Source organism: Petaurus breviceps, unplaced genomic scaffold, assembly GCF_028583685.1.
Source record: "Petaurus breviceps papuanus isolate PSGF00001 unplaced genomic scaffold, PetGlider_PUasm1.0 90667, whole genome shotgun sequence".
Classification (NCBI taxonomy): domain Eukaryota; kingdom Metazoa; phylum Chordata; class Mammalia; order Diprotodontia; family Petauridae; genus Petaurus; species Petaurus breviceps.
In genome coordinates, this window is record NW_027187302.1 from 7203972 (window position 1) to 7229500 (window position 25529).

The window sequence follows — 25529 nt, forward strand, 5'->3', positions numbered from 1 at the left end:
AATTGTTTATTGATATTGACTCTATCACCTTTCTCTCAGGAGGCCAGTAGCCAATTTTATTATGAGTCTTTGAGAATGATTCTTTTCAGAATCATGTCTTTAAACAATTGAAGGGAACGCTAAATTTCAGTTATAGGTTGGTGTTAAAAAAAAAAGATGTAATTTTTCCCCTATCCAAGTTCACAGACCTTTGAAATCTACCCATGGATGCTTGGGTGCCCTGTTTAATGGCGGATACCCTAACCTCCTTTTATGCCTGCTCCCAACAAGCCTGGATACTTTGCATTTGAATACTGGAGGGTCTTTCTGCACTCAGAGTCCACAGTGCTGTGGGGAGACTAAAACAAAGAAAAGAGGTGAACTTTATAAACATAGCTCAGTTTCAAGCCCTAGGAAAGAGAAAGCAGCTGACTACATTTCCCAGCAGGCCCATCGGGAGGGCGGACGTAAGAAAGAGGGAGGGGGAAATGAAGGGCTGTGATTGGGCGTGAGGTAGCCTGGGGGAGGAGCAGGGGCGGGGCTCACTAGCTCTTCAAGAAGAAGCTGGCGCGATCTCTCAGGGAGATCTGCTGGCTGTGTAGGAGAGGCTTCATTTTCACTTCTCTCCGAATCCTTTCCTCCACCCGGTTGGGACGAGGTGTTGACAGTCATGAGACCCGGCGAGGAGCTGCCTGGAGAGGGTACCGGGGCCGTCCCGGAGCTGGAGCTGCTGAAGCGCCGTGCCGCTGAGTGCATCGACAAGGCCGCCGAGCGGCTGGGGGCCCTGAGCCGAGAGATCTGGAGTGAGCCAGAGCTCGCCTACCAGGAGTACCGGGCCCACGGCGCCCTGACCCGCTTCTTCGAGCAGGAGCCGTCAGCCACCTTGTGGACCGTGCAGCCGCACTACAAGCTGGACACGGCCTTCAGGGCAGAATGGCAGTCCCCGGACCAGGGGTCTGGCCGCCCCGCGCCGCTGCAGCTGGGCTTTCTCTGCGAGTATGACGCGCTGCCGGGCATCGGGCACGCCTGCGGCCACAACCTGATCGCCGAGGTGGGCGCAGCGGCTGCCCTGGGTCTGAAGGGGGCGCTGGAGAGCCACCCGAGCTGTCCGCCGGTGAAGGTGAGACCGGGTCTGGGCTGAGGGCGGCAAGCTCTGCGGATATTATCCCACTCCAGTCCCCGTACACAGGCCTCCCTCCTCCTCCCGCCCCCCTCCGCACCTCTCACCACCGTGATCTCCCTGGTGAGAGTAGGGGGAGAGCGGGTCTCCAGTCTCTCTCCTAACCCGGAGATGGCGGACTGACGGTCACTGCATTCCAGGCCTAACAGTGCATTGTTCCACTTAGACCTGTCTCCGTCACCTGTTATTTTTCTAAATCTTAGAAGGCAGATCCCATACCAGATAATGTCGATATAAATAGTTAATTAAGACTCAGTCAGATAACTGTTTTGGATAGATTGCACCTAAATACTCCCTATATAATAGCAGGGCTTTGAGCGGGGCTGTAACTAGGGCAGGGTGCTCAGAGCTTTGACCCAGGGTGGAGAATTTAGAGGGTGCTGGCAGCACCTGCAGCCTTTTAGTAACATAGAAACAACAAAGCTTAACGCCTAGTTAGCCAGAATAGTAAGTTTAAATGGGAAACTACAAGATGGTGGGCTGGGGTTAGCTGCTAGTGAGTGCTTCTGCCGTTAATGGTTCAGGTGGGTGGTATCCTTCCTGATCCCCTCAACTGAAGGCTCACTTCATGTCCTTTGACTTAGGCTTGGTGTGTGGGACTCTTTCCACCAGGTATGAATTCTTAGTTATGGTTTATCTTGGGACCCAAAAACTTTGTATCACCTAATATTTTGAATAACTGAGGATGGTGGGGTGGGAGCTCTAAAGACATTGTTTTTTATATGTACTTGTTTGCTTTGGTGTAGGGGTGGGGAGAAATAATTGATAATAAGGACTGTAGAAGGGAGGAAAGTAAAGGAGAATAAATGGACAAACAGGGATGCTGTATTTTGAAAAGAGATCTACAGTGGCTACAAAACCTCTAGGGGTAACCCTTTGTGGCTGCTGTTGATCTTTCTGGACATCTTTTATATTTAAATACTGGAGAGATTTTTTTTCCCTTTATACTTTATAATCCTCATAGAACTATTGTTTCTGTAATAATAGGGAATCATTTTAAATGTAGTTCACTTCAAGGTTTAAGTTTTAAAAAAAATATTTGCCTTCGTGGATTGAAAAAACCTTGACATTTTAAACTGAAAAATTTTAGTTGGGTTTGAGAAAATTTCATTAAAAGAGTCTATTTTACTTAGTATATGTTATTCTCCACTTTGGGGCTAAAAATTGAATCCAGCCTTGCTTTGCTTAAAGAGAATGTGAAAGCATTTTATTTTATTTTTAAAAGCCATTCTCCCTTGTCTTTTTCCTTTCAGCTCCCTTTAAAAAAATTCTTTGTCCATTTAGGGAACGGTTGGCTGTTCCTGAATGTGGACAACCTCTTTCTTTTCTCCCTTTATTAATACAAGGAACAAAAAACTAGTCTGTCAATTAGGTATATTAGAAGTTCTGAGATTAGCAGGGGGAACATAACAAACATTTATTAAGCTTTTACTATATGCCAGGTGCTAAGAGTTGGGGATACAAAGAATGGCAAAAACATTGTCCTTCCTCTGAAAGAGATTTCATTTTATAGGGAAGACATTATACAAATAATCTGTACAAGATGTAAATGGAAGGTAATTTCTAAGGGAAAACTGGGAGGGGGGTGGGGTGGAAAGGGTCCTAGTTTACTAGAAAAGGTATCCTGCTGAAGATGAGATTTGAAGTCTTAAAGGAAGCCAAGGATTTGGAAGAGGAGGAAGTGAGAAGGGAGAGCATCCCAGGCATGGGGGATAGCCAATACAAATGCATTAGGAAAAGAGAAGGAGGTAGGAGTTCAGGAAGATTATCAATTGGACATGGTTGAGCAGTGGGACCTCAACCCAGATGTTCAAAGGACAGTTGGTAAGGTGGGATTGGAGCTCAGGAGAAGAGAGTAGGACATATAGGTCTGCTAAGTAGGAGAGTTGAACCCAAGGGAGCTTATGGTCCTTAGAGGGCTAAGAGGTAATAATGATCATTTTAAAGAGGAGGTACACAATCCTATTTGAATAATTTATAGGAACCATATAGTTCTCAAACAGAATTGTCAATTGTCACCTTTAGAACAATTAATGTCATTTCTCTTACAGGGTAGGGCTTATACATATATTTCAACTTAATTCATTGCATTTGCTTTTTGAGGGTAGAAATCTTGTCATTTTTTTATCTTTGTATCCCCAGGTACCTAATAAATGTTTGTTGAATTGAATGATTTTAGAACTTAAGGAGCCCCATTTTTCAATGGCATTTTTTTCTGATTGTTTAAAATTGTATGTTTTGAAGAAAGTATTAAATATTAAAGTAAAATGTTTATTCTGTAAAGTTCTTTTTTGTTTAATTAGGTGTTTGGTGACCAATAAATCTGCCTGGTTGAACTGGTGGAAACGAATTAGTAAGTTTGTGTAATTGGTCATTTCTAACTGTGGTATTTAAGATTGTTTAATGCACTTCTAAAAATAATCTATCTTGAAATTTCTTAATGAGGTAGCAGCATAAGAGTAGAAGTCTTGATATTTGAATTTTAGTCCCAACATTGCCTTAGGCTTTCTTTGTCCTTTTAGGCAAGTCACGCTACTTCCTGGGCCTCTTTTTCTTTCCCTGTAAAATGGTACTTGTCACCTACCTCACAGGGTTGTTGTGAGGATTAACTAATAATTATAAAGCTCTTTTCAGATAATTTGCTTATTAATACTAAACTACAAAAATGTCTCTGACATATTCTACCTGTGTGACCCTGGACAAGTCAGTTAACCTATTATTACTCTAGGCCAGAGGTGGCAAACTCAAAGGCTGCAAAACCAGTGTGCCCAGTCAGATTAAAATGTAATTAGGAAATGTTTTAACAAAATAAATAAAAATACAACACAACATAAATAATGTTAATCTGCAGTTTTCTAAAGCAACCTGTAACCCTCAGGGATCTTTTCTATTTGAGTTTGATACCTCTGCTCTAGGCAACTTGTCAAGACTATTGAGTTGCTCAGAAGGCACTGACTTGCATTCAGGAAGTTTTCCTCATGCAGAAATTTTCTATACCCATGAAATCCACGGGTCCAGTTCTTGTCCCTACATTTCTAACATTTAGTCAAGAAAAGTTGCAATAAAGATTTTAAAGGCCACCTGAATTACAGAGTACCTTGCACAACCAAATAGTTTTAGTTTTCTTTTCATCATAAGTATTTCAGACAGAAAATTTCTGATATCTCTCATCAAATTGGTATTCATTTGAGCTCTTTTGTATTGCAATGTAAATTAAAGTGAATTTCTAAGTATCAAAGGTCACTCACATTAGTTTTATGTTAGAAGCTAAAGTCTTTTCTGTAGTTTGAAGACATAAACAATTAAATAGATTCTGAATGAATGCATATGAGAATCCTGTATGATATTTGGCGGATAGATATTAGGGCTTTTCTGACCCCTGTGTCTTTTCTAGATCACTGTCCTGGGCACTCCCGCAGAAGAAGATGGAGGTGGCAAAATTGATTTAATTGAAGCTGGAGCTTTTAAAAATCTTCATGCTGTTTTTATGGCTCATCCATCACAAGAAAATGCTGCTTACCTACCTGATGTGGCTGAGCATGAGTAAGTAAGGAAGCTGAGGAAAAGAGATGTTTCTTCCTTGGAACTAGAATTTAGAATGTTTTTGATACAGTGCGTGAATTTCAAAATATTTGTTACCTTTATTTTATCTTGGTCTCTCCTGGAGAGGGGTGTGTGTTGTGTGTGTGTGTGTGTGTGTGTGTGTGTATTTACCATATACTCTGCAGAAATAATTTCATTTTTTATATCCTCATCTCCTTACACATACTCTAACAGATCAATTATCTTATTGGTTATGGACATTTCCCTCCTATGATCAGGTCTTCCTTACCTTGTGCAGCTTTTATTCTTGCCTTCCCATAAGTTTGCTGAAAGAGGTCCACCCGTTGCGCTTGGAGCCTTTCTGGTTTGTGGCATACAGTAAAGCATACAGGCTGGTTACCAAGCTGTTCCTCACATGTGCTACTTGCCCAGCCCTTCTCTTTTGAGCACACATTTCTCTGATATAATTTCTTACTCCAACTTTTTTTTTGAGGCATCATGTTATTTGTATGAGCCTACTTACGCCCACCATACACCTCTCAGCACAGCCTGCTGTGGAATTAAGTAGGTCAAGTATTTAACAAAGGTGCAAAAAGTTTTTAGCCTCTTTTTGTCTCCTTTTGGCCAGCCCCCTTATTTTCCTCTCCAAGTGACCCATCTTTCCATTTAACTCCAACTTCTTTTATAATTTCACTTATTCATACAATTCAGTTACTCTAGCAGCATGTCCACTTGATGGTTATTTGACAAGAATCTCATTTTTCAAATACCAGCAATTAAATTAAAGTGTATGGTCAGTCTAACAACTTGGGTTCAGAGCATCTCATGTACTATTTCCTGCAACCATCACGGCAGTATTGAGCTACATTTTGTATTTTATCTTTATTTTATGGGTTGTTATGGCAAAAGAGTCCATCAAGAAGCCAGCCTATTGGTGGTAAGCCTCTGTATTCAGCTAGGTTGGGCCTCTGAAAGCAGATTGTCTTTGTTGGGGCCATATTTAAGTGCAATGATCAGAGCTTTTATTTTTCTGGTAGAGCATTTAGGAAGCCAGGATCACCTCCATGGCACAAAGAGACATCAGAGGAGAGGGCTTTGTGGGGAGGATTTACAAATGGTAGGCACTTAACATCAAAGAAATAGTTCAACATGTGTTTAGCAATAGGAAATTTTCTGAATCTACATTTAATACTTTTCATTGTGTGTTTTGACATCAAAGTAATTTGGTTTGCCTTTCATTTTAAACTAAACTTCTTTCATAAACAGGCTTTCATAAGCATTAAAATGCTAGAGTGTAAACCTTGAGACAGAAAATTTTTCCATTGATAGTGTATTTTAAAGTAGATAATGAGTAACATTGGTTTTTTGGAAAACCATCCAACCTTGTACAAATGTCTTAAAAATCATTCACCTGAATTTCTCCATGTAACATTGTAGAAAATATGAACTCTTTACATAGTGTAGTATTGCATATAGGTAGGGAGGTCAAAGGTCATTTAATCCAACTCTGTTATTCTACAGAGAAAGCACTAGGCAGGGGTCACACAGGAAGTGAATTGGAGAGCTAGATTAAAAAGCAGGTCCCTTGACCCCAAATCAGTGCATTTTTCAATGAACCAGACTGGTTCTGAGCCATTTACATTGGAGTGTTCAGAAGTAAAAAAGTAAAATTGAAAAAGATTATTCTGGGAAAATCTTCAGTTACCTATATAAATGAAAAATATGTATAATAGTTTCTATCCATGAAGATGCTCTAATTTCTATCATTAGTAGGGATTAACTTTGAAAGGGTATAATGAATGATTCGCTTTTATTTATTAATGTCGTTTTCTTATGTCCTTTGTAATAAAATTGGCATTGATATATTAGTAAAATGCTGAGCTTTGGCACATGATATATTTATAAAGGAGAGCTGCTTCCTGGTCTATCTCTGGAATGAGCCCTTCACAAGCTTAAAGGTGATTAAATGCTTTTTAATTTTAAATATTACTGCTAAAATAAAATAACCATTAATATAGTTTTCTCTCAGTTTATATTTGCGGTGTTTTTATTAATGGTTTTGAGAATTAATCTATAGACCTGATATTAGAATGTTTTCCATGGGTGTGAGTGTGTGTGTGTCTGTGTGTTTCTATGTCTGTGTCTGTGTGTTTAAACACCCTTCCAAATGTCTTGATAAGTTCCTTTCAGTTTCAGGGGGAGGGTGAGAGAATAGAGCTATTCTGTTATTCAGCCAACATATATCAGAGGCCTACTGTGTAAACATTGTGCTAGCATTGGAGGAGATAGAAAGATTCAAGAATACACAGCCTTACTAGTCTCTGCTTCATGCTACCATAGTAAAATTAGGCATCTAGAGACTTTTTTTGCTAAGAGAATGTTTAGAAACAATCGTGAAATGACATGAAATTTCTAAGGACTCAAAGCTTTAGTCTGTTTCATTTATTGAATCTAATGCTTTCCTAACAACTTGATACCACTCTTGAAGTATTCTTAAATAGATTATTTATGTAGATGCTGAAGGGATTTTCAGCTATGTCATCTTTAGGCATTTTGGAGGAAAATAATGATCCATGTAGATGTTAGATATATAATAGGACATATTTGGTCAAGCATTTGTAAAGTTTCCTCTACAAATTTGTAAAAAAAAAGGGACCTTAAGTACTTTTAAAGTATCTGCTGAACAGGCAGGCAGCTCAATTGCAATTCTTTGCCAAAATCTTTTTATTCTGATAGTAACTAAGCAACCAGTCTTGGTAAGAGAACCTTTTGGAAGTGGTATAAGTAACTTATAATGTTTCTCAAGGTATTATTACTAAAAAAAGAATTTGTTTCAATATGGATAGGTGAAAGAAATCTCATCAAAATATGAGCTAAACTAGTTTTTTTTTCATAATTATGTTAGTGTTACAAACAGAAAAAGGGTTTGAAGTTCATGGCAAGGATTAATAGAATTATGAATTTTAGGAGTAATTTTAATTGATTAGATTTAGAAAGTACAGCTCTTAAACATCAGCTGTTGATTGACAACCATTTTATCATGAAAAATGGAAAAAATGTTTTTAACAACTCATCTTCTCAACATTAGAATGCATAGGTGATGTGTTCCTTTTTTAAATTTAATTTTTTATTCTGAACTTGAACACCAAAAAGAGAATTCCATATGAAACCATGAGTCTCCACTTGACATGACTTACATTATAAAAAGTATAATATAAATTTCACATATTACTTTTAAAACTATTCTGTTTGGGGGGCAGCTAGGTGGTGCAGTGAATACAGCACCAGTCCTGGTCCTCAGACACTTGACACGCATACTCACTGTGTGACTTTGGGCAAGTCACTTAATCCCAATTGCCCTCCAAAAAGCAAAAAACAAAAACTATTCTGTTTGTCTCTGCTTCCACCTGAACTTCCTTTTGTTCTCTTTGTGCATTAAAAAATGTTTCAATGGCCCTTTTTATTTTTTGTTATCTCTATTGCTACTTCTCCCCTTCCCCTAATTAACTGAGAGAAAGAGGGGGAAAATCCTCCTAACAGATGAAGGCAACCAAGCAAAACAAACCCATAGACTTGACCTTGTGTAAGAACCCTTGCCTGGACCCTCTCTCTGGCAACTTTGTCAGAGCTCAGTGACATGCTTCATCATGGGTTCTTTGGTCATTTCTTTGATCAGAGTTCTCATGTGTTTCTTAGTTGTTTTTCTTTATGAGGTTGCTGTTGTGCGTACGTAAATTGTTTTCATGTTTACTTAACTGCCTCAATTCTTATGACTCAAGATTATCTGAAATCATCTGTTTTATCATTTCTTAAAGTAAAAAAAAAATATTCCCTTGCATTTATATACCACAATTTGTTCAGCCATCCAGTCATCCCAGAAGCAATCTAAGGCACCCACATTAGATTCTAATTCTTTTCTCCTTCCCACCCCGACTTTTGATCTCCCTTCAGTTTTAGATATGAATGAGGTTTATCTGATGTCTGTTCCTCCATTTTCACAGATTCTTGTCACAGAATGTGCCTACTTCTTGATTATATAAAGTTATCCATCACACATTTTCACCCCCACTTAACATATTTATGGTCCCCTCCCTTAACCTGTTCCCAACCCTCCACTACAAAAGGTATACAATTCATGTGTAATATTCTAGATGTTTACCAGGATAGGGCCAGGACTTGTGACTTCCTTGAGATAAGGAAATCTCAGGTATGGAAATTCCCTGTACCAGTGTAGGTTGGTATTTTCTCTGCAATTTATACTCATAGAGGGTCACAGCATTTATGAATTTATTAAATAATAATACTTGGGTGTTTCCCCAAATAACTGCTTTGGACTTTTTTTTTTTTAACTTCATTACAAATAGAGAAAATAAATAACAAGTGATACTTATTTCCTAGTGTGACTGTGAAATACTATGGAAAAGCTTCTCATGCTGCTGCTTATCCTTGGGAAGGTCTGAATGCATTAGATGCTGCTGTTCTTGCTTACAACAATCTGTCAGTTTTAAGACAACAAATGAAACCCTCTTGGAGAGTTCATGGTGAGCATGTCAATACTTCTTTTTTTCAGGGAGTAGCACTTGTACTCAGTTGGAATTTAATATAATTTTAATAAGAACAAATGTTTATTAATTTAAGTATTGGCGAAACAAATTGCTTTTCAGAAATGCATGCAATGAGAGAATTGATGTGGTTTGGCTTTAAGTATTTTTTTAAAGATCATTGCTTCTGAGTTCATCTACAGCCCGACGCTTACTAGCTGTCTAACTCTTAGCAAGTCACTTAACCTCTGCGTCAGGTTCCTCAGCTGTAAAATGGGGTATAATAACAGCACCTATGTCCCAAGGTCGTTGTGAGGATAAAATTCAATATTTGTAAGGTACTTTGCAAGGTGTAAAGTGTTATAGTTATTATTAGTAGTAGTTGGATATTATTATTTTTTCATATTATTTACCTATTCAGTGGCTCAGTTCTTATTTTTATGCAGTAATGTTTAAAAAAAAGTATATTTGTAAGTCAAAACTTGATGTATAAGTTGCCATCACAATTTTTTGTTTGCCAATTATGAGATTCCCTGTCTTAGTTTTTCCAGTATTAAAAATAGATAGTAGTTGCTTCCTATGTATCACAGAAGTATTGCATGATGGCTGGGGGTGAGGGGGAAGAGAAAGGGATCAGATTGAATATTAATTCTGGGCCTGGTTTTAAATTCCACCTCTGACTCTTGCTCCCTCTGTGATTTCAGGCAAGTCACAACCTCCATTGACCCATTTCCACATCTTTAAAATGAGGTTAAATTATATGAGCTATAGGTTGGCCCATGAAGTCCTCTAATCTGAGTTGTAGAGACCTAAGTCAGTGGAACAGATGAGCAAAGAGAGGAGATAATAGGTATGTAGTAGTAGAAAATTAAATTTCTTCTTAAATACCTTCTCTTGGCAGAGCTATAGCTTTTCTTTGCCTTAGAGTTTTGGCTGTAATCTGCTAATTGTGGTTCAAAAGCCAAAGAAACTCAGTGTCCCAGAAAATTCTCTAAATCTGCACTGTTAAAGAAGTTCCTTGGGAACCCCTACCCTGATGAAATCTTAGAACTGGTCACTAGAGAGTCCTGTCTGTCACTAGAGAAAGCTTTATTGTTGTTTGGTAATTTTCAGTTGTGCCCCACTCTGTGACCCCATTTGGGGTCTTCTTGGCAAAGATACTAGAGTGGTGTACCGTTTCTTTCTCCAGTTCATTTTACAGATGAGGAAACTGAGGCATTCAGGGTTAAATGACTTGCCCAGGGTCATGTATCTTGTTAAGTGTCTGAGGCCGGATTTGAACTCAGGTCTTTTTGAGTCTAGACCCAGTGCTTTATCCACTTAGCCACCTAGAGAAAACTGAAAGACTAGAATAAAACTTCATCTTGGAATCTCTGGCAGAGCTGGGGCAAACATGCTGACACTAGAAAGCCTAAAGATCAACTGTTTTGCTCCAGTATAAGAAATTTTGTAGTGAGCTGAAGAGACTCTGCTTTTTTGTTTGTGTTTCTGCCAGTGCCAAAGCCAAGTTAAGGCTACACAAAATTGCAGTTGGCCTCCTTGTTAGAAGTAAAACGAACATTTTTCCAATCTCCCACTTAGTAGAGGGAATCAGATTTTTCTTGGGAAAAAAATGAAATAAAAAAACTAACACATGGCTGTAGATGTCTATATACAAATACATGAAATATGGATAGTAATTAAGGTGAGCCAAAAGAGGAAGTTGGAGCATATCCAAATGTGACAAGGAGGACAGGGAAGAAAGCTTATACTAGGCTAAGGAATTTTCCCATAGAGGATAGAGCTAGATCCTTTGAGGAAGAACTATTAAGGTTTTTAAAAGTTTGAGCAATAAATTAAAGACTTCAAAGATGGAGTTAGTTTTTTTAGGTGTTTTTTTTCTTTAAATCATTATTACTGAATGATATAAGGTACCTCAGAAGAAGGCTGAGGCCATTTGGGGAAGGAGAGGAGTGGGTGAACAGCTGGTTTAGAAGATAGTTTTTAGGGGCGGTTAGGTGGCTCAGTGAATAGAGCACCGGCCCTGGGGTCAGGGGGACCTGAGTTCAAATCCAGCCTCAGATACTTAACACAAAAACTAGCCGTGTAACCTTGGGCAAGTCACTTAACCCCAATTGCCCTGCAAAAAAAAAAAAAAGGAAGATAGTTTCTAAGATTAGAATTTGGATTCCTGAACCAGGTAGACAGAATGGTCAAAGACAGAGTGAACTTCATAAGAAGCAGTAAGAAAATGTGTTTGTAGTCTTACAGAAGTTTAAGCTGAAAATAGAGGAAAAGAATTATAATCATTTTTAAGCTCCTGATTCTTGCCAGGCTCTTGCTAGGGATACAAAGACAAAAATGAAACAGGCTCTGCCCTCAAAGAGCTTAGTATCAGGGGAGACAATATGTAAATACATACAAATTGGTGAAGGGGAGGCACGAGATAAATATAGGTAAATGTATGCAAGGGAAGCAATATATAAATGCATGCACACATCAAGGCATTAGTGACTGGGAGCCTGAGGAAAGGCCTTATGGAGGAAATGGCACTTGGACTGAGATTTGAGGGTAACTAGAGATTTTTAGCATTTGAGCTGAGAAAGGAATATATCCAACGCCAGGACACAATCTGTGCACAGGCACTTGTATAATTGATGGGAGGGCATGTGTGAGGAGCTGCAAGAAGGCCGGCATTGCTAGATCATAGAGTATGTGAAGGGCAATCATATGTAATGTGCTGGAAAGGGTGGGTTGGAGCCAGTTTGTCAGGGGCTTTATTACCATTATTAGAGGGGAAAATTTCCTACCTGTATCCAACAAGCCATGTATCATAGAGAATAATAGAATATAAGAAAGATCCACAAAGAGGGTCAGAAATTCAAAGGAAACAAGACAAACAGCAAGAAAGTCTGGCCTCAAATGTCTATACAAGTGGCCAAAATATGTGTAATAAATAAAATGAGCTAGAAAATTTAACAGGTAAATTTGGCTTTATAAAAGTCTCACTGAAACCTGCTAGTGTGGGATATTGTGAGAAGAGTAGAATAACCACCACACTTGGAGTCAGAAGAAATTTACATTTAAATTCCAGCTGTGACAATTAGTAGTTGTATGTGGCCATAGTCAAGTCACTTAACCTTTATGAGCCTCGGTTCCCTCATCTATAAAATGGGATAATCCCCATTAGTGGCTTGTGAGAGTTTATTTAAGGTGCTTTGCAAACTTTACATTTCAGCTATCATTAGATTCAACTGGAGTATTCCTATTAAACAGGAAACACCAAGTACACCAATGTGGCTGGAGCAGAGGGTTTGAGTGATGGGCCAAATACTGGCAGTGTAGCCAGGGGCAAGATTGTTAAGGGTCTTAAATTCCTGACTAAGGAATGTTGCCTTTTTTAGGTAGGCAAGATATTTAGCTGGGAATTGACTATAATAAAAATGTTTTTGTTTAATTTTTATTGATATCTTTTTTTCTATTACCTTCATTTCCAAATATATCCTTTCTCTCCTCAGAGAGCATCGCCAGGAATTAAAAAAAAAACAAAACAGGGGCAGCTAGGTGGCGCAGTGAATTGAGCACCGGCCCTGGAGTCAGGAGGACCTGAGTTCAAATGCGACCTCAGACACTTAATACAAAAAACTAGCCGTGTGACCTTGGGCAAGTCACTTAACCCCAATTGCCCTCCAAAAAAAAAAAGCAGAACAAAAAACAAAAAAAGGAGTGGGGGTCAGGAGCAATTCAGCAAAAATAACCAGCATCAGTTTTGTCTAACAGTCTGGGTGATGATGTTCTGCACCCATAGTCCCCTACTTCTTCAATGGAGGGTGGTCCATTTTCCCTTCTTTTCTTCTGACCAAGCTTGATTTTCATGATTACACAACATTCGGTTGCAAGTTTGTTGTTCTTTCATGTACATCAAACAGAAATCTTTGTATCCTCAGCCCTTAGCATAGTGGCTGGCACACAGTATGAGCTTAATAATTACATGTCGTCTGACTAATTATGGTTAATACATGATATTTCTTTGTTTCGATAGCTGTCAGTGTTTTAGTGATCTTCCATTATAATAACTTTTTATTTGTTGTGAAAAGTTTTTTAAGTGATCAGTTTCGGTTACTGTTTCATGTCACAATACTACAAGGTGTTAAAATAATTAGCATCTCTTCACATACTCATTAGAATGTTATTGCTTTTAGAGACCTTAGAGCACAGAACTTGGGACGAGAAAAATTGGGTTCATGCCCCAGCTCTGTGGTGGAGACATCCATGACCTTGGACAAGTCCCTGTTTCTCTGAGTTTTCGTTTCTTAAATGATACACTGAAGGGCTTAGATTAGCTGACCTAAATTACTTTCCATTTCCAACATTCTGATTGTAGACCTAGTCCCATTGATGTGTTTGGTTTTGCTGCCAAAAATATTGATTGAAGCATTTCAACTGCAGTAAAATTTTGCTAAATACAGAGTAAATAGTACAAAATTTTCTGTGTCAAGTTGTTTTCACCAACTTCACACATAGACTTGTAATAAATTACATTTAATTAATTATATCTCCAGGGTTCATTTAGAATTAGAGAGGAAATGATTTTTAAAGTTGACCCTGTGTTATATAAACTCCTTCCTATATTTATAGGAATACTTGGACTTATACTCAACTATTAAAAAGTTCCTTTCTGCTTGGTTGGAAAATAACAGTTAAAGCAGCAGTACATATAACTTTTAAAATCCTTTGCAATTGGGGTTTCTTTGTCACTAATAACCTTAAATTTTTCTTTTTATATGAACATTGGTAGAAAAACTTTATACTCTTGTTACAATTTAAGTCATTTCTTTTAGCAGCTTTTTATTTAGCTTTACTCCAATAACTTGACTTTCTTTTTAGGTATAATTAAACATGGCGGTGTGAAACCTAATATCATTCCCTCATACTCTGAATTAGTCTATTATCTTCGTACACCCACAGTGAAAGAGCTTCCAATTCTGACAAAAAAAGCAGAAGATTGCTTTAAAGCTGCTGCTTTGGCTACAGGATGTACAGTAAGAAGTATTAAGAGTTAATCCATTTGTTAATCAGAAATGCTTGGAAGGGGTGGGGATTTGGAGGGGGAAGGACCTTGATTTGGTGTTTTTCCTACATTTTAAACAAAAAAAAATTTGAGAGACAAATAGAAGAATCAGGTTATCTGATTCCATTAACATAATTGTGTAATTGTTTTCCTCTTGATTTATTCTTATGAATTTCCCCCTTTTAATTTCAAATATATTATAACTGAAAAAGGGGAATATTTTCTCAGTTAACTGAATAGTTTATATTTTGAAAGGCCTAAAGTCTCTCATACTAATTGACTCTGGCCCTCTCATTTGCCATGCTTAAAAAAAAGTATAATAAGTGGCAAGGAGGACTTCAGTTGTGGGAGGTGCTTTGGGGGCAGTTATATACTACATCTTTGATAGCTACAAAAACTAATGCTATTTATTGGTTTTTATTATCCTTGGAAAACATGTAATTTACCTTTTTGACTTGTTATGTAGTACAATCCCTATTAAAGGAAACGAGTTATTGGCAAAAGCTGATTTTTTAAAAAAGCATTTAGGATAAAAATTATGTATATGGTACATTATAGTAAACATCAGGTCCTTGGAATAAGATAGGGGGACTGCCTTTTTATTCTACTGAAGGCAATTTTATTTCTGACTTCAATCAGATCAACCAATATTTATTGAGCACCTGTTGTATGCATGTATGAGGTACTATGCCAGGTGCTACCCTGAATTTGCAGCCTAATTGGGAGAGGGACAAGATAGACTTCCTTGAACAATTATCTGAATTATATATTAAGTGATAAGAAATAATAGATCCACTAAATGCTGAGGAAGAGGCACAATTGTTATTTAATGTTTCTTGGGGGATGTTAGACTTCAAGTGGTCTTTGAAGGAAGGATAGGAATCAGCTGGGCCGAGTGGAGTGGTGAGGGAATTCTAAGAAGGGAACATAAAGCAGAAGCTAGAAAGTGTTCTTTCTGGTAGATAGACAACAGGAAATAAATTAAGTGACTGGGTTAGCTAGGGAGGGGCAGGTAGATTAAATTACCCCTTTCTTGGAAACTGGTAAGAAGAAGGAGAGAATTAAGTGGTCCCACCTATAAAGATGCACACATGATCTGAACCCTAAGAGACATCCTTATAATAAGGTGATATATATATACATATATATATATATGTGTGTATATATATATATACTAAGATGTGTATATAGTTGAATATTCTCAAGGTAGAAGACAAAATCCTAGGTGCAGGTTATATGGTGGAGTTAAGCTAATACTTTCTTCCCTCAAAGGCCTACAGTTTAGTGGAAGTGGAGGTGCTTATAATTTCATTGATTCGAAAAAAAATTACTCCAATTATATTTTTCTTTTTTTTTTTTAAATTGTGCTTAATAACCATCTTTTTATTAGGTGGAATTAAAAGATGGAGTACATGACTACTATAATGTTCTTCCTAATAAGAGCCTCTGGAAAACTTACATAGAAAATGGAAAAAAGCTGGGAATAGAATTTATTTCAGAAGATTCTGTGTCAAATTGTCCATCAGGTAATTCTAAGGGTGTTTATATAATTTCTTTAGCTATTGACAAAGGTCTTTACCTCTTCTCCCCCTCTTTTGGTCTGGGCCTGTCTTTTGATCTCTGTACTGTGCTACCTTTGAGGAAACTTTTCTACAAATGCAGCTGGACAACTATTCTGCAACCCATCTTAACAGCTCAGATCACTGATTAACTTTTTAAAATGTTTCTAAGTGACTAGTTCAGGTTCTGGACTCTGAGTTAAAGGATACCTCTGTGTCAGAGGTGGAACCTGAGCCCAGGTGTTCCTGACTCTTAAGGCCAGCCTTCTATCCACTTCACCAGAGCTACCTCCTGTATATTGGGGAATAGAAGGGCATGGATTTTTAATGGAAGGAAATGTTTCCTCTCAGATATTTGAGAAATTGAGGTTAAGGTTAACCTTAAGTTAAAGTTAACTTTAATTTGAGAAATTGAAGTTAAGGACAGAGGGAAGCAAATGGACCCTTTTGCAAATACAGAATGCCATATGAGTTCATTTTATTTTTAGAACTAACTGTATACTTGACTTTTAAAAAAATTCCAGATATTTACATTGGTGGCATTTGATTTAGCTAATTTTCGAGTGACAGGACTGAACTAGATGATCTCTAAATCTCTCTCTAATTCCTATGATTGTGAACTACTTAAAAAAGAAAAGGAAAACTCTTAATAAATTGTTCTTAATCCTCTTTATAAACAAGCAGGGTTATTGCCAGGGCAATGCTTACTTAGTTGTATAGGGAGTTGGTGATGTTTGTATTGGTTTGTTGCTGGGGAATAAAGAACACTTAGAACAGGCTTTCAAAAATATAGCGATACCTTGAGGTTGCTTTTAAATTTTTCTACTATAATCTATATACGATTATTAAGAGGAAAAAGTATCTTAAAACATAGTGCAACATAAAACTAAATTTAATTTTTAGTGTTTAGTTAAAGATACAGTGTTAGGAAATACCTTGAAACCTAAGCAGCAAAATGACCTTAGCTGTTATCTTTGTATAGAAGTTATTTGAGTATTTTTGATTTGCTAGGTTGTTTTTTAATTATTCTTTCTGATGATAACTTCCTTTTTGTTTTTGTTTTTTGCTTTTTTGGAGGGGGAACGTAGGGCATTTGGGGTTAAGTGACTTGCCCAAGGTCACACGGCTAGTTTTTTGTGTTAAGTGTCTGAGACCAGATTTGAACTCAGGTCCTCTTGACTCCAGGGGCGCTTCATTCACTGTGCCACCTAGCTGCCCTGAGGCTCACTTCTTAAACCATATTACTTAGTACCACTTTACATTCATACAGCAACTTTATTTTTAATAACTATGAAGGTGAATATTTTTTAGAATTTTTAATTTTTCCAGAAGTAATTTTTTTTTATCTCATCTTCTCTCTTTTCTTTCTGCACAATTAGACTTCAAAATGATTAAATTGCCAAAAATTCTCAGGGTAACTCATGGAAAGGTGGTAACACTAGCAAAAAAAAATAAACAATGCAAAAAACATCTAGTTGTCTTCCTCACTTCTCCCCAGTTTTTCATTCTGGGGAGAAAAAACAGCTGCAGTAGATATCATTGGAACCTGACATTTTTATGGTGCTTTATGGCTTAACAATCCAGTAAAAACAAAAGCCCTTTTACATCCTTTATTCTACTTCAAACAAAGATTCTGCAATAAATCTGTTTCTGTGTCTAGATGTTTGATTTCTAGTAACAGAATGTCGTCAGTGAAGTTCTATGTTATATACAATAAACAATTTTTACTGGTTCCTAACCTGTAATGGTCAATCTGTATAATACATTTTGATTATGAGTTATTTGGCTAATGGAGAAAGACCTTAGGCTTTTAGTAGTTCGGATGGGGTTTTTTAGATGCCTGTCTCAATCAATCTTCCATTTTCTCCGTATATAACTGGTTTGTGGTCTAGTTAATAAGAAAAGTTGAACTGGAACCTCTTGTCTTTATTCCAAGTACTTGATATCCTTCCTCTCTGCCATATTCAAACTTTATCTCACTGAAACTTCTCACTATAAGCCTTGTGTTTTCCTTAGCCCTCATCCATGTTTATTTTAAACATCTGAGCTGTCTCTTCCACAAATTTGTCCTTTCCTCCCCTATACATACCCTGGAAGCCATGTCACTGCCCCTCACCCTTTCTCCTGCCCTAGTTTTCCTATTGGATTCCTATTGGAATCCCCACCCCGAAAGCCAGGGATAGATATTTATACTTGGGGGAGTCTACATTCTAGGTCTTTGGAGCATGATGTTCTTGGCATTGCAAATTAGAATTCTCCATGAATTTTCCCATAGAACATTGAAACTGTGCTTTGTTATTCAGTTGATGTTTATTTTAGTACAAGGTACTGTATTAGGTACTCAGGGTACAAGGATGAAAGGAAACCTCAAGGAACTTGTATTCTATTGCAGGGATGTAACATGTACCCATAGAAATACTGTATACATATATACATACACACAAAGCAATTGCCATAGGAATCCAGCACTAGCAGCTAGGGGACTTTAGAAGAAGCTTCATGTAGTAGGTGTCACCTGAACTGTACTTTAAAGGAAGCTTGGGCCCTTAGAGGTAGTGGTGAAAGAAGATTCCATTTCAAGCACAGGGAATGAACTGTATAGCAGCATTGGATCCAGGCGATGGAATGTCATGTATGAGGAACAGCTATTTGACCATTTTTACTGGAAGACAGAGTATGTAAAGGGGAATAAATATGGAGTAAGACTGGAAAGCCAGACTATGTAAAGCTTTTTATTTTTATTAGAATCAGTAACGGAAGACTGACCCAGTCAGATCTGTGTTTCATGAATGTCACATTGACATCTCTATAGAGGCAGGATTGGAGAAGAAAGACTGGAAACAACTTAGAAGACAACTTGGGAGCGGCAGTGGGGCTATTGCAGCAGTCCAGGCCAGTGAACCAAAGGTGGCAGATAGAAGGTCACAGATCATAGATTTAGACCTGGCAGAATTTAGAGGTCAATGTATACACACCTCATTTTACAAATGAGGAGATGGGCATAGAGAGGTTAAACAACTTGTCCTGGGTCACACACCAGTAAGTGGAAGAGATGACATTTGAACCCCAGGTCTTCCTGATGCTGAAGCACACTAGCCACTACGCCACATGGATAAGAGGCATTGTGGGTGGAATGGACCAGACCTGGCAGGTCATAGGGTATAAGAGGTGAGACAAGAGTCAAGTTTGTAAACATGGCTGACTAGAAGGATGTTGGTGCTTTCAACAGAAATAGAGACATTTAGAGGATTAATGGGTTTGGGGTAGGGCAAGCATGGCTTCTGTTTTGATTATGTTGATCATGAGATGCCTATGGGATATCTAGATGGCAGTGTCTAGCAGATTGATGGTAATGTGGGAATGGAGTTAAAGGACTAAAGCTCTAAATTCAGGGGTCATCTGCATGAAGATGATTAAACACATAGAACTAAAGTTAATATCAATGGAGAAAATATGCATATTATGTGGAGAAAGAGAAGAGGTATATATTCATACAGTATGATGATCCTTTAAAGAAGACTGAGAAGGAACAGGCATGGAGGAGAACCAAGAGAGAACTGTCCAAAAGCCAAGGGAGGAGAAATTATCTTTTAAGGACTGGGAGTGGCCAACGGTCAAAAACTGTACAGAAAAGCACTGAAAAGAGGTCATTGGGTTTGGAAGTGTGAAAGCACTGGTAACCTTCCAGGAGAGGGGGGAGTGAAGAGGAAGGAGGGTAGAAGCTGCATTGCAAAGGATTGAGAATAGAGTGGGAAGTTGAGAAAATGGAGGTTGAACCTCACCTGAGCTAACCACTGCTTATGGAATTTAGACAGCCTTCTCAGAGGTCGTCTTGGCCAACCCATACTGAAGTAGCATTCTCCTTCTATGTCCCCAAGAAATGTCTCTTCAGTCTTTACTTGATCTCTTTTCAGGGGGAGTTTTTACTTCCAGAAGCAACCCATTCCACTTCTGGGTGGTGCTAATTGTTAACAAAACTTTTCCTTATATCAAAACACAATTTTCATGGGAAAAATGTATCTTGAGTTCCTAAATACCAAATTTATTTACAAGTAGATTTTGAGCATCTGATCTTGTGAGTTGAAGATAGCTAGTATTAATTTTTAATAAAAATGACTGACCAGAAATATAAGAAACATCTGGTAGTCATGCACTCATGTGCCTCACTGTGTTTTGCCTAATAACTATAGTTTGCATTGTATTACAGAAGTGGGGTTGAGTGATAATACATTTTCATCTCATATTTCAGTATACTTCATTCTTCCCACCACTAATTCTTGGACAGAGTCTGACTTTTGTCTTTTTGAAAATTGTGCCACCTTGCTTTCACCCTGAATATATTGTCATGTCTGAATTGGAAAATGAATTTTTTTATTATAGTTTAATAATTCAAACACTTAACTAAATACATCTCTTATTTTGTATGCTCCAAGGTTCCACTGACTTTGGAAATGTTACTTTTGTGGTTCCTGGAATTCACCCGTATTTTTATATTGGTTCTGATGCACTGAATCATACTGAGCAATATACTGCAGCTGCAGGTAAGGGTTTCTGATGTGAATAGACTTGGAATACACCACCTTGGGGGCTGGGGTGACAGGAGAGAATTACTGACATCTGACAGCTAGCATTTCTATAGCACTTGATGGTTTGCACAGTCTTTTATGGATATTATTTAATTTGCTCCTCACCGCAATCCTGGGAGGTAGCTGCTATCATTACTCCATTTTACAGATGAGGAAACTGAGGCAGGAAGAGTGACTTATCCAGGATCACCCAGCTGGTAAAGTATGTGAGGCCAGATTTGAATTAGTTCTTCCTGACTCCAGGTCCAGCTCTCTGTCCATTGGACTACATACATGTCTGAAAGAGGCAAATTTACCTTTGTGATATAATTATAATTAAAATTACCCAGAATTAGCTATGTATGCTGTGCATGCATGCATGGGGGTGGGTGGTGGAAAGCGAGAGTGATTGAGCATTAACTGTCAGATTAATGAAGTATTTCTTCAATGTCAAGTTGGTTTTAGTTTAATTTTCAATGAGGTTGGAAAGTTTTCATTTTCCTCATTTATTCTGCATATATTTAGATATGTACATGTTGTCTCCCCAGTAGAGTGTAAGTTCCTTGAAGGTAGACTGTCCCATTTTTGTCTTTATGTCCCCAGTGCCTGGCACACAGTTGCAACTTCAATGTTTGTTGGTTGAGTTTTTTTCCTTCTGCCCTCTAGGATCCCAAGAAGCACAATTCTACACTTTGCGTACAGCTAAGGCTCTGGCAATGACGGCCCTAGATGTGATTTTCAAGCCAGGTTTGCTGGAAAGAGTCAGAGAGGACTTTAGACTTAGCCTTCAAGAAGAGGAATTTTTGAATGCTACAGAACAAAACCAAGACCTTAGCACAACTTGTGAATCACGTTAAGAATCAGTTCTCCCATTAATGAGGTAGGACAGGATTGCTTTTTTTTTCTCTAGGAGCAAGTTTCTGGTACTTTGAAATTGTGTGACACAATAAGAGAGGAAATTACATTACCTCATGTACTCTAAAATAAATTTTCATGGATCTATATTTCATAAGAGTTTAAATGTACTGGAAATTGACGTAGTTGGAACTTAGTTGTCTCAGTACTCAGTCCTCTAACACAATTAAGACACAGGTGTACACAGGTATACACAGCTCCAGGTCTATATATGTGGTACTGCAAAGGTTAATGTTGAAAAGAATAAAGTTTAAACATCTAATGTTCGATAGAACTAACATGCTTTTGGAAGCTATCGGTACAAGGTAGTAAAGATACACTGTGAACACATTTTTAAACATGTGAATAGCTTTTTGTGGGCTTATTTATTAGAAATATCTGATGTACATTAATTCTGTGTGAATATTTTAAGAAGTGAGAGGGAAAGGAGCCAGGCAAGCTTGTATGTGCTGGAATTTTGTGAATTGTTAAGCCTTGGTGATCTATACTATATATGATAGTATATAAAATGGGCATAGACAACATACAGTAGTATATAGTACTTAGTACTATAAGTACAATGTACTTAGAGGGAAGCCTTCACCCAAAGGAAAAAATACATTATTTTACTGTATTCTTCAGGCACTAATGATATTCCAGAAAACCTCATTCCCTTTCTGACTTTGTTCCCGCCACCTTCCTTGCCAAGAAAGTTTCTCTTATGACAAATGAATTACTTGAGCCAAACCCCATATGGAACTGAAATATGCTGTCCTTTCACATGGAAACAAGTACTACCATGAACTTCATGTCCTAGTTTATAGGCATGACTGTAACTCATCTCTGTCTCCTAAATTGAAATTAACAGTCAGGATCCCCCATGCTGAAAACTAATCTCTTTGGAATTTGGTTCCTGTGTCACAGTTCCTTAGTGACCTTCATCCTAAGGGACTGAGGCCAGAATCTTCGGATTTTTTCAAACCAGTCTTATTCTCCCTGGCTGATAGGTAGTCTTTATTTTCATGGTTTGCCACTTTGGAAGACAGAGGAAAGTAAAAATTAAATAGTCTGTGAATATTATTTTTAGGCAAGAGTGAGTAGGTGGGGTATAAAGCATCTGTTTATTTTTGGTGTGCTGATCTTTTTTTTTTCCTTTGGCTTTTTGGGTATATTGTATATACATTTTTTTTTGAAGGGAAAATATTAAGTGCCTTTTTAAAATTAGTTTGAACAGTGAAATGACTTGTAAAAGAATGTAATTCCTAATTTTGAGGACATTTGTTATGTGCCCTATTTTATATGCTGTAATGACTTCAAGTCATTATATGCATTCATGTACGCCCTCTTAACAACAGCTTTGTCACCAAAGTCATAAGTCACTTAGCTTCTTCATCTGTAAAATGGTAGATAAAAATCCCTGTTGTGCCAGGGGATTGAAAAATAATGTACATAAAAGAATGTTGCAAATATATTCTCTCTCCTGTTAGACTGTAAGCTCTTTGAAGCCAGGACTGTTACTTAACTCAATTTTGTTTCTGTGTTTGATAAATACTTGCCGAAAAAATATAGAATCTCAGAATTTGATTTTAAAAGAACTGCAAGTGGTCATCTAGTGCAACATACACACGAAAAGAATCCTTGCTATAACATTCCCAAGAAGTGGTTGTGTAGCCTTTTCTTAGAGACTTCCAAAGGGAGGCAGCCCATTCCACTTTTGGACCGCCCTGTTAGGTGGTTTTTCCTGACATCAAGCCTAATTTGGCTCTGTGCAATTCCACCTTTGGTAATTTCCTTCTTTTTAAACCAAAGGAATGAAGTAACCTTGGAGACTACAAGGTAGATTGTTAGGCTCTGATGACAAATTTTTTGGCTATAGCAACATATACTTCTTGGAAAAGAGAAATAGTAAATTATTTATGGAGTGTTATCTCTAAAATGAGTGGGTGAAGAAAAGATTCTTAATAATTACTTTTCATCCTATGTGAATAATAGTCAAAATTTTGGGGGGAAAGTTAGATGAGTTAGTGATGAATTTTGAATTACATAATTTGAAAAGAAATTCAGTTTTATTAACTCTCCCTCTCCCCCAGTTTTAGATACTGGATAATTCCATTTCAGTGAATATAATTACTTTAATTAGCTACACTTAACTCAGTTCAGTAAAATTTTAAGTCTATGTGCAAAGCACACATATTTATATACCATATGACAGGCTGAGACATTTTCCACAGTAATTTAAGTTAAGCATGACTTTGTACAATATTTTCTTTATTATTTGTTTAATATACTTTTTTAGAAATTACATATGTAAACTTTGGTTTAGCACAAATTTTGAGTTAACTTGAATTATTTAAACCTAATGTAATTGCAGACAAGTTCTTTTTGGAGAAAAACAAAAAAACAACTAACTAAGGTATGTGGTGGGATTATTGATTTGAAAACAAGTCCTATGGCTCTGTATAGAACCTGTAATGACAAAGTGTGTCTGTGTCACTTCAACAGCTTGACTGCTTCTCTTGTCACCCCCTTCTTATTTCTGTAGTATTAATTTGTAAAACACCAAGATGGATACGAATCACTAATCATTATGGTATTTCCACGTTCCTTGGAATGTAACAATGAATTCAAGCCATGGTATTTATTTACAATCCACAAAAAGAATGTTAATTATTGACAATCCTTTTTTGTATTCTAACAATGGTAAATTCTTATTGTGTAGTTCCACCAATTTTGGAAATTTTAAATGAAATTCTAATGAAATAAAAGCATGTTAAAGTGTGTGAGTTGTTTTAATATGCTTTATGGGAAAATTTTGTATTTTTAGAATTATCATCCAGTCCCAATGTGTAAACTTTTAGTGATGACATTTTTGCATAGGACCATGTGGAAGGGAATTCTTGCAAAAAAGTGAATCCATTGCCCCCCCTACTAGCTAGTCAAGTCTTCAAGGCTAACAAAGTAGAATAAAAATCATTAAAGGTTGTCCTACCTTTTGAGGGGAACACAGCGCTCTGACGTTGGTAGTTAACAGTGAGAGAGGTATATTCAGAAATGTATTACTCTTCAGATAAATTAAGATGTAACCTTAATCATCATATTATATGTGTAACTTTTAAGAATGTATGATAACAGCTTTTACAAAGGAGTATTTTCGACCATTTTCTTAAGAACACATATAGTTATCATAGCAGATGTCTTTCTTTTCATTAGGGTATTGTTCATTTTAATCGTACTCCAAACAAATGAATACAAAAGCTAAGTGCATGTATGTATTGTAATAGAAAATACAGTTTGTCAATTTTAGATTCCACTGTTATGGAATCTGATGACTTGTTTCTAAACCATCATTCAGAGAACATTGAATATCACGCTTTCAGAAAATTTGGGGAGAAAGAATCCAATAATGCTTGACCAAATTCTTTCATTTTAAAAATGAGTATTATTCCTTTTAATGGCAATACATTTTTTTTTAAAGCAATTGGGGTTAAGTAATTTGCTCAAGGTTACATGGCCAGTTATTTTTGGGTGTGCTGCTAAGTATCTGAGCCCGGATTCGATGTCATCCTGACACTGGGGCCGGTGCTCTTACTCACTGAGCCACCTGGCCGCCCCTAAGCAATTGGGGTTAAGTAACTTGCTCAAGGTTACACGGCCAGGTATTTCTGGGTGGGTGCTAAGTGTCTGAGCCCGGATTCAATTACCAGGTCATCCCAACACTGGGGCTGGTGTTCTTACTCGCTGTGCTACCTGGCTACCCCAATGACAATACATTTTTAAAGTAAAAAGATGTCGTCCCAGTTTGAGGTTAGATGGAAGTCATGGTAATACAGACACACGATGCTGAATTTTTAAATGGAGGTGAGGTATAAAAATAAAGGTATAGGTTGACAATTCTTAGTAGATAACTAGGTTTCTATCCCTCGGGAATATGAATAGCTCAATAAATGCTTCATAAGAGAGATGAAACTGTGTCCACATTCCTCTGTTAAAAGCTTGTATTCTTATTCTGTTCCCTTTCTTGACCTACGGACAACAGCTAAGCTTATCCTTTGACAGTTCAGTTAATCAACAGCAGCTACTGTTATTCTTGTGGGTTACGAAAACAGAAGCATTTTCTTTTTGGATGAAGAATGAATTGTATTTTATGGAGATTTGGAATCCTTTTCAGGACTCAGCCAAGAGAGACTATTGCAGCATTATTTAGCTGCCAAATAAAAC

The 25529-nt window shown here is 37.4% G+C and overlaps 1 protein-coding gene across 1 annotated transcript; it reads left to right on the forward strand.

The window, feature by feature from the left end:
- Window positions 1–498: 498 nt before the first annotated feature.
- Window positions 499–24089, forward strand: PM20D2 (peptidase M20 domain containing 2). Its single transcript, XM_069065127.1, has 7 exons — window positions 499–1099; window positions 4554–4702; window positions 9101–9243; window positions 14110–14264; window positions 15684–15819; window positions 20286–20393; window positions 21084–24089. Exons 1-7 carry the CDS (start codon window positions 650–652, stop codon window positions 21272–21274), a joined length of 1332 nt encoding a protein of 443 aa, XP_068921228.1. The 5' UTR covers window positions 499–649; the 3' UTR covers window positions 21275–24089.
- Window positions 24090–25529: the final 1440 nt, after the last annotated feature.

Excerpts from the sequence above, each read along its gene's own strand:
- PM20D2 (XM_069065127.1), top strand. The coding sequence starts at position 650 with ATGAGACCCGGCGAGGAGCTGCCTGGAGAGGGTACCGGGGCCGTCCCG. Across the intron at positions 9,244-14,109 it reads ACCCTCTTGGAGAGTTCATG|GTATAATTAAACATGGCGGT; the intron begins GTGAGCATGTCA and ends CTTTCTTTTTAG. Across the intron at positions 20,394-21,083 it reads GCAATATACTGCAGCTGCAG|GATCCCAAGAAGCACAATTC; the intron begins GTAAGGGTTTCT and ends TCTGCCCTCTAG.